The sequence below is a fragment of the Bidens hawaiensis genome, unplaced genomic scaffold (assembly GCF_021521415.1).
Source record: "Bidens hawaiensis isolate Kalapana, Puna unplaced genomic scaffold, B.hawaiensis_p1.1 tig00009343_1, whole genome shotgun sequence".
NCBI classification, from domain to species: domain Eukaryota; kingdom Viridiplantae; phylum Streptophyta; class Magnoliopsida; order Asterales; family Asteraceae; genus Bidens; species Bidens hawaiensis.
In genome coordinates this window covers 729,009-739,198 of record NW_027491689.1, presented here as the reverse complement: position 1 = coordinate 739,198, position 10,190 = coordinate 729,009, and the positions used below count along the sequence as shown (strand labels likewise).

The following is a 10,190-nucleotide window of genomic DNA, read 5'->3' as shown; positions in this document are numbered from 1 at the left end:
GTACGGGTGTGCATGATTCAGTTTGTTTGGTCATATAAAAAGATGGTTCAATCAACCCGGGCAACTAATATGTTACATATAAAAATGTGTAACCAAATCTTTACTAATTACTATATATAATATATATAACGTATACAAAATATATAAACTGTATTGATGTTTCGGTTTGGTTAGTTCAGTTATCTATATATACACGAATAACCATAACCAAATTCTAAACCGATAATTAGTCCTCCAGTTTCTAAATTGGTTCGGATATTCTAATTATGGTTCAATTAGTGGTTAACATGAAATCAAGATAGAAACCATATAAGATGATACCAAGTGTAAACTTCTCTACCTCAAACATAAAAGTCTTCCTATTCAAACGTTCCAAATAACATGCAAAAATTCATGGAAATACAAGCACTTACATGTTATATATAGTCCAATCTACCTCCTTACATTTTCATCAAACAATCCATTTATATTCATTCACATATTTCGAATCTCAAAACAAGAACCATGAACAACGATCAAAGCGCAGGGTTTCAAGCCGGCCAAGCCAAGGGCCAAGCCGAGGTTAGTATCTCGATCTCTACCTTCATATTCATTGTTTTTTAGATATCTTTTATAAAAAATTAAAAAGGCTAATCTTGAAAAGTATTTAGAAATGAAACTCATATTAAATTAACAATTAGATATGTAGAGAAAAGATAGAATACAATAATACCTTAACGTATAATAGGTACGTGAATACTCTATATTCACGAAATCGATCCATGAAATCACATCCCAACATCTCGGAATCGTCAATACATATCCAATTAATCATTGGTTCACTGAAAAAACAGTTTTGGATCGTTAATCGATCAATTTTTTACTTTTTTTTTCACGAAAACTGTTTTTGAGCGTTTTAGAATTTTTTGCCTTTGAGCGTTCATGTTTTTGCCTTTGAGCATCTCGCGTACCTATTGTACGTTAAGCAATTATTGTAAAGTAACATCACCCTATATATGTATAATGTATGTATATATATATGCATGCATGCATGTGCGTATGAGGGTTCTTGAGAAAACCATAACAAGAAAACCGAAAAATTTACCACTAACCAAATAAATAAATTAAAAAAAATAAAAAAAAATAATTATAAGGTTAGACATGTAAAAACATTATATGTAGCTCAGTTACATATATGTAGCGTACAAGTAACGACATATATGTAACTTCGTGAGTTGCAGTTTTCTCGTATTTATGCATGTAACGTTTTCGTATTTATGTTGTTTTCAGGAGAAGGGCAACCAGCTGATGGACAAGGCTGGCCAAGCTGCTCAATCAGCTCAGGACTCAGCACAACAGGTCTCAATATTATTTAAATTCACTTCCAAATAATATTGATTTAATAAAAATGATTTATATGTATTTTGATGTTAGAAGAAAATATAATATTTGACTAAACTATATACAAATTTATATATCAGGCTGGACAGCAGATGAAGGCAGGTGCACAAGGAGCAGTAGATGCAGCCAAAGATGCCACTGGAATGAACAAATGAACCTCTAGGGACCATTTCATCAACCATCATAACTATCTATTTAATTAATTTTAACAAGTTTTTGTATTTTATTTTATTCTATTTATTTATTTATTTATTTTATATGTACTCGAACAAAATCGAGAATCTTGATGTACTCGAGCTCTTAAATTTGTTCTAATAAATTTAAAAAGCAGCAGTGGGGCGTTGAGCTGTTCGTTTGACGCCCCTCATGCAATTATTTCTATGCATTTATATATCTTATATCTTGCTTTATACGTCTCGAATAATCTATAAATGTTAGTGAGCATAGAAAATGACAAGTCAATGGTGTAACATTCTGGTGGATCGACGGATGGGTTGAAAATGATGTATCGGTAAGCAAACCACAACGAATACGACCAAACATGTGTAACTTATCTTGCAATTAAAAACTTCATATCAAGAGGAATTTGATTAGGTTTGTTGGAATATGGACAAGAAACAACAAGACAACAAATGTTGTAACATTTGACAGGACTACATTTCAATCAACTTGTGATCATTAATTCATTATATCAATACAAAAAAATGGTACAATTTCTTTAAATTTTAATGTAAGGCTGAGGGGTGTGGGGGGCTCTAATGGGGGCTCCAACCAATAATATTATGACGTGTGGCAGAGAGAGAAACTGGATAAGGGGGGTGTTGGAGCCCCCGTTGGAGCCCCTGGCCCTGGTATGGGGGCTTTAATGGGGGCTTTAATGGGGTATAATTATATAGGAAAAATATTTTTTTTTTGGGTTTGGTCGGCTCCCAACGGTCAAAAAACCATCAAATCCCGTGCTTTTCTCTCTCTTCTCCCGCTAACCAGCTTGCGCCTGCATGTTTTTCCGCGCTAGCGCCCCGGTTAGCGCCCCGGTGGTGTGGTGTTAGCGCCTGGGGGCGCGAGCGGAGGGGCTCTAGCGCCCCCGTTGAAGCCCCACACCCCTCAGCCTAACATTAACTTGAGGTCAAGATTAACGTTTTGTAATGTTTTTAACCATATCTTATACATCAAATGCCACTTTTGACCCAAATACATGCCAACATTTATTATTAAGTTATAGTATGTGATTAAATCATAGAATTTAGCTAAACCAAAATGATGATTTCCCGTCACAAACCAATAGCCATTTTCTTTTTTATTTTCTTGAACGGCTTTTGGATCCGCATTAAGCCTTTGACTCACCAATTACCATTACCTAAATTCGAATCCTGTGACGGGATTTCAACCGTCACAATTTTTTGACGTCCTTGGGTATTGAACTCGAGATCTTCGCCTGAGGAAACTCATAAGGGAAAAGCCTCTGATCACTGAACCAGAGGCCCACACAGCCCAATTTGACCCAAAAGTAAATTTAAAGACACAAACTAACCTACAGGTTCATAAATCGGGTTTTTCAAATACCTGGTTCTGGGTATGGAACCGGGTACTGGAAAATCGGGTATTGCTAATACCCAGGTCAGGTTCGGGTCCGGGTATTGTCTCTAAAAACCATACCTATGCATCGGGTTCGGATCAGATATAGAACCGGGTACTCTAAAACCGCGTATTTGAACACCCTATTTTTGGGTATTTAAAAAACCTTATTTTCGAGTTTTTTCCAGGTATAGATTGGATTTTTTAAGATGTTACACTTTAGGGGTATTTTTCGGGTACAAATCGGGTATTTGAAATACCCGGTTTCAGGTATTGGAAAAACCCGGTTCCGGGTATGGGACCGGTTCGGGTTTTTAGGTATTACCGGGTACAAATCGGGTCCAGTTCGTGTTTTAGTACTGAAATGCATACCCTATTCGTACCCTACGGGTAGTGTCGGGTACGGGTATTAAAAACCTGGGTATAAAAAAACCACCACAAATTTTTTTTTTCAGGTCCGGTTCCGGATTCAGGTTTTTTTTTCACCTCTAAACTAACCTACTAAATATAATTGTTTTGGTCCACATATAGTGTAGTACGGACCGTTGGTTTCTTACATGTCTTACAGCAAGGAAAGAAAGTTAAAACATATCATTTGAGTATGTTGGACTACTTTATAACATCAACATACAAAGCTTCAAATTTTCAAAAGAAATATAGAGAACTAATTAGCATTTTGCACATCTTTTTGGACACAAAATCATGATAATTTACAAGTTTGGATCCCATCTAAAGAACCACATGATTGTAGGCTTGTAGCAAATTAGATGACACAAATGGACCCTAACAAAACAAAAAAAGAAAAGAAGATCAAAAGATGTTTTCTTTTTACAAAAGAAAAATGAGAAGCATGTGAAGTTTGTTCTAGCGGAGTAGGAGCTTTTCCATAAAGAATGGGTATTTAATATTTATTATTTAATTCAAAGTCTAAGATGCAAAATTATAAATATCCTTTGGTAAAGACAAATTTACCCTCTATGGTTTTAGGCATGTTCAAAGAGAAAAAGGCTAATCACTTCTTCACCATGGCTAGGATTCACCATCACCTTCACAATTGTTCCAACCTCAAGCCAGCTTAGTCATTTAATTTGAGGTAGGGGTGTGTATGGGTCGACTTTGTCTTAAAACCATAACCAAAACCGAGATTTCAGTTATCGGATAACTGTCGGTTTTGAAGGTTATAGCTGGTCGTTTATCAGCCGATTTACTGTGAATTTAGATCTACCTAAAATTAACTTAAAACGATTTTGGGCTTGCAATTTTTTATTCCGTTGAATAAATTGTTATTACACATATGTATACCACATAGCATTAAAATAAATACATATGTATAACCGGTTCGGTTCAATTTTGATGATATGAAAACCTTGTTAACCATAACCAACTCACTTTTGTCGGTTTTTAGAATCATTTACGACCCACCGGTTTTTCCTTATGACTCGGTTATATCGATTCGGTTTCATCAGTTAATTCGGTTTTCTGAAACCCTTAATTTGAAGTGGTAAAAGACAATTTTACCATGCCTATCTTGTCACTTGATAGCCCTGATCCTTGGGGCATTTTTGTCATTTTCTAGTCCTTGTTTTGTCCCTCATGTTAGGTCTATTTAGTTTTGTTTTAGTACTTTTATCCTTTTACTAGTTTTTGCATTCTTTCAGAATATTTGGAAATTATATAAAAAAAAGCAAGAATCAGAATCCATAAAAGAAAATAAAAACAACACAACAAATTATTTAATAATCTCTAAAAGTTAACCCCTATAAGTGTGATAAATTACTATTATGACATAATATATCACATCACATGCTAAGATAAAGTACAACCTAAGATGAATGGTTCAAGCACTTGATTACTCGTGTAACTACTAATGGCCTACGAGGGGAACAAGTTAATCATTTTCGTTATCTTGATCATGTTTTAGACTTTTAGTACACATTAAATCAGATCCAAGTTGTTAAAGAAGGAAATGGAATTCGACTTGCCACCAACTCTAAAAGACGTCTTCATAATTAAGAGAACAACGTTAAAATTTTCAATAATTACGTAACTTTCTCTTAAAACGTATAAAATAATAAAGCAAGCGTATTATGATATATATTATTATATTAATCGCTATTTATGTGATTATAAACAACCTAATTACTTACATCTTATATAAATTATATCTAATATATTTAAAAAAATACATAATCAAGGTCCATGTTAATATGTTTACCAACTACATTCTGTTGGAATGATGTAGTATCATTCTACACCTAACAATCTAACATCCGGCTTTTATTATTATTATTATTATTATTATTATTATTATTATTATTATTATTATTATTATTATTAACAACATTCTTCAGTTTTTTTATGAGTTAGATGGCAATTTGTAATGGTTATTATTATTATTATTATTATTATTATTATTATTATTATTATCCTTCAGTTTTTTTATGAGTTGGATGACAATTTGTAATGGTTATAACAAATGTCTTTTATAATTGTACTATAACAACAATATGGTAACAAATTTTCTTTTATATACAATTACAGACGATTATAACTCCATATTTTTTTATGATGCTGCTATGTCTCGACTTCATTACAAATTAGAGGAACTTTCAGTCAAAGAAAATCCACTGATGAAAGTCGATATGTCAGTAATTCGTGAGGAAACTAAACATGGATTATAGTTTCAAGTTTCAACTAGGGATCGGCAACATAAATCTAGCAATGTTTTTTCCATTTTTCTTAATTGCAACATATTATCAGTCACAAGTATGTTGCTAAAATTCTTAATTTAAACTTACTTTTTTTTCTAGTTCTATTTTATTTTCAAACACATCCAAAAGGCACATAAATATAAATATATACACAATCACATACACATATTGTGAGAGACCTAATTTCCTCATGTCATTTTTTTATAAGGAAGTTCACAGCAACATGGGGTTCACTATAGTTTTTCAGATGCACATACATGTAACATGCTTAATACAACATTATTACATGTGGATAACAATACTGGATGCATGCATATATGGACACCGAATTACTTTTTTATTTGTTAATTATAATAATAATTTAAAAAACAATTAGACTATACAAACATGGAGATTTAAATAAACATAACATGAAATTTAGTAACATTGCCTTTTGTTATTCAACTAATTTGATCTATGTTCCAACTTTATACAAAATAGCCTCTTTTGCAACCCCAAGATATTAAAGATTAATTTTGTTAGATGCTATTTGGGAGTTAGTAGAAAAATTAGGTTATTTAAATTGTATAATCCTAGTTAGTAGAAAGGTTAATTTTTTTACTAGGAGGGTTCTATATATAACTACTATTCCCTTTTAACGATTTTGAAGGTTATAATAGTGTTCTTTACAAAGGTTTCAATAAGTAACTGTACATTTATATCAATTAGAAAACCAAAAATAATATTTGTATTTGTAATGATAATTCGATATTGTTTATAGAAATAGTTTGATAAAATTATAAAAGTTTGATTTTTTAAATAATATCAAAATAATAAATTGAGTGACTATTAATTTATTTATGAATTACACATTTTGATATTTATTAAAAATAGTTTCTCTACATAATAATTTGATATTATATAGACTAGGGGTATTAAGTTATAAATTTTACTTGTTTTATGCTTACGGTATCTGTTTGATATCAAAAGAGTTGTTGGTAAACACTTAATCCCTCGGCGTATTCATATCGATCGGTTTGTTGATTTTAAAATCTTTGCAACCTAATTGGAAAACCAAACCGCAAATAAATTCAAATTTTCAAAAAACAAACCAATTCTAACTTGGTTTTAAACAAGGTCGTCTAAAATGGGATTTGGGTCACACGCTCATGTCTCAACTAGGACGAAAAAAATATGAAACCAGCTAAACTGGTTTAATCCTAAAAGAATATAGCTGATTTTATTTATTGCCATGGAAAGATATATATAGCATATAATATATGTAGAAAAACTATTGAGGAAATAAAATACTATTCATTCATTATAAATTCTTAAATATATAATCGTATGTTGCTGTAAAAAAAAGAAAAAGTAAATAAAAAACCAAACGGGTATTTTAATTAATTAATTTATTTATTTTTTATACATAAATCCTCTAACCAATGATATGATAATCATCCATCACAGGCACTAAAATTAGATTGCTTTGACTGTCAGTTCACATGGCATTGACAAATCAACTACCATTTATACATTCGTTTATCTTGAAAACACGACCATTTATTACATAGAAAATAATATTATTGTGTACACGACTTGATACAACCAAGCTATAAAAACGATGTTTTACAAGAACAAGTATGATAGAATGTTAATGTGATTTTATTTTAAATAATATAAATACGGCAAATGCAAACTTTCTGGTTAAAAGATGAAAACGGGCTCGGACATATGACTTTTAATAGATTTTGAGGATACGTAAAATAATTAACTTTAATAGGAATCCACTTCAACCAAAGTTACCATCCCCACTATCGGGTGTCTCAGATTATCAATCTCCCATCTCAAGCTTTTAACCAGGAAGTTCGCTTCTTACAAAAAAAAAAACACTAAATAACGCGGTTTGTGAAAACTTTTTAAGACGATTTTGATGAGAACCGTCATATATGAGATTTTAGTAACCGTCTTAAAATATTTTAGTACATAAAAAGTCGGTAAATGATCAATTTCTACGCAAATGATCAAATACTACGTTGGCTTATTAAGACGGTAAGCATATCGCCTTATTTAATTAAAAAAACGCCTTATTAGCTCTTGTTTTTGTACTAGTGGAAGCGACTTTGTGTTTTAAGGCGTGTTAATGTTGATGACAGTGGTTGTGTGTTATGTGGATTGTTTACATAAATTGTGGACCATCTTATGGTGGAGTGCAGGGTAGCCAAATGGATTAGGTCTATCATCATTCTTGGGTCAAACTATCGGTGTTATCCCACTTTGATTCAGTCAAGGCGTTGTTGGACTATCCGAGCAAATGCAGGTGCAATAAAGAGGAGATAAAGATGATACGAGCAATGACACATGTGGCTTGTTGGTTAATATGGAAAATTCGGAATGTCCAAATATTTAAGAATAAACCGTTTTTGACAGATAAGATGGTGATAGATATAAAGACGACTTTATTCGTTTGGATTACAAATATGAGCCACGAGCGTTGGGATTGGGAAGATTGGTGCATGTTTAACTTTGTTTATTTTCCTTTGTAGATTGGGTGTTGGTTTGTTCGTTAAGCGGATAATTGTATTTTCTTTATTCTTTAGGTTTCTTGCAGCTTGCTAGTTGTCTCTCTTTTTGTTTTAATATATCTGGCCTTCAAAAAAAAAACAACTACTTATGTGCTTCTTTTATTTTATGAATTATTTTTAAAAGGTGTATAGCTCTTATGCTTATAGCTTATTTAATATTATGATGATTTGTTGAAGTGCTAACGTAAGATTAAAGGATATCTTTACGTTTGCTAGCCATTTTGTTTGTTACGGTGAAATTTTTTAATACAAACTCACGTTGATGTTGATTATGTATCAAATTTAATATAACCATAACTAAAAGTTAAAACATATTACTGGTTACCTTGTATAAGTCTATAAGATAACCCAATACATTGAAATATATGTTTTAAAGTTTAATAAGTTAAAAGAGAACTTTTAACTTCTATTATATACAATAGTATCAATTTAGTAGTTAAAATAATTCGTGTTGGTTGTGTTAGAAGCATATCAACAATATGTAACACAATCACTTGTGTTTGCCATACGGCCGTAGGTGGTTTTTGAGGAACAGGTTCGCTCAAATCCGCACAAATTTCTTTATAGTGTTATATATTCATATATTTTCTCATTATATCCGTAAAAATTTTGACATCAAACCCGTAGAAAACATAACTTTAAGTGATAGACAATCGAACGTTCATTCATTGAAAATTTCTAAACCCGTAGAAAAAAATTCTGTCTACGCCACTGGTTAACTGGTTTGGAGCTTCAAATTGTCTTTCCATATATAGTTCAAATGTTCAATTCAAATAATATTAAAAAGGAAGTTAATACTCATAAATGTACAAACCACAAGGCATCCAGATTTACAAGAGTTGGTGCAACTGTTTGATCTACAGTACCACTCGTGCAGCACAAATGTACAAACCACAAAGCATCCAGATTTTCAGACAAGTGTGTGTTTTGTTGTTCCAAACCACTACTCTCAACTCAAGCCTCCTGTTTATTTGGATGATTGTGCTTTGTTACTCTCTCACCTGCCACCATGTAATCACAACCTTCTCCTTTTCTATCCGTTATTACTTATTATATTTAAAATATATATATTTTTTATTCTAGTTATCATTTATTGTTTATCTTGATATGTGATTATGTTTTCATGTTAGAATTTTACTAATCATATTTATAGTATTTAGGACATGTTGGAAAGTACTAATGTACGAGGTTATGGTAACAAGTAACATCCCTTTTAAGGTTGTTCTTGTAAAAGTTATAAGTATAGTGAACTATTCACAAATTTGTACAATTATAAAGTATTAGTTAATCAATTTCATACCAACTGTAATAACTCTTTTTATCAAAATAACGCATTAAGTACTCCTGTTTCTTTGAATAATTATGATTGTTTTGGTGTAGTCCAAAACTTCTCACACTTCGTTCGTTATCTATATAATTCTTTCATACCAGTGCAGCATCACCTACTTCGATATATCTTTTTCCCCTTTCATAAGCATTCACACCCCGTTCAATATACTCATCATCGTGATTTAACTAAAAAACAGTCATTATTTTCAAAAAATCCCCTACATCTCATTCCTCATTCTCATCCACATTATTTTTTTAGGTATTTTTTAGAATATAATTTAAATATTATGTTTATATGTCAATATTTAATTGGATCATGTGAATTTTGGGATGGGATGGGATGGGATGGGATGAAGTTGTGTTTTTAATTGATTTCCTTATTTTTTTTAGAATGAGAACAGAGGGGGTTGAAATGAGAATGCTCATGGTGTGATCTCAAACTTTTTTAATTAGTTAAATATTATTAACTCATTTGTATGATATAATAAAGTTATATTACATTTAAAAAACATTTATTTGATAGAATTGCATTTCATAAATATAATAAAAATGACAAAATATAACAAGACTACACAAGAAATAAACACATAAAATAACAACAAATTATTCGTTAAATGTAGATATGTGGACGCTT

The 10,190-nt window shown here is 31.4% G+C and overlaps 1 protein-coding gene across 1 annotated transcript; it reads left to right on the top strand.

Moving 5' to 3' along the window:
* Positions 1-314: 314 nt before the first annotated feature.
* Positions 315-1,902, top strand: LOC143532061 (stress-induced protein KIN2-like). Its single transcript, XM_077027209.1, has 3 exons — positions 315-561; positions 1,270-1,338; positions 1,461-1,902. The coding sequence occupies exons 1-3, from the start codon at positions 505-507 to the stop codon at positions 1,533-1,535; spliced, it is 201 nt and encodes a 66-aa protein (XP_076883324.1). The 5' UTR covers positions 315-504; the 3' UTR covers positions 1,536-1,902.
* The last annotated feature ends 8,288 nt before the right edge of the window (positions 1,903-10,190 follow it).

Coding starts and splice junctions, on each gene's coding strand:
- LOC143532061 (XM_077027209.1), top strand. CDS start 505: ATGAACAACGATCAAAGCGCAGGGTTTCAAGCCGGCCAAGCCAAGGGC. Junction 562..1,269: donor AAGCCAAGGGCCAAGCCGAG/GTTAGTATCTCG, acceptor TGTTGTTTTCAG/GAGAAGGGCAACCAGCTGAT. Junction 1,339..1,460: donor CTCAGGACTCAGCACAACAG/GTCTCAATATTA, acceptor TTTATATATCAG/GCTGGACAGCAGATGAAGGC.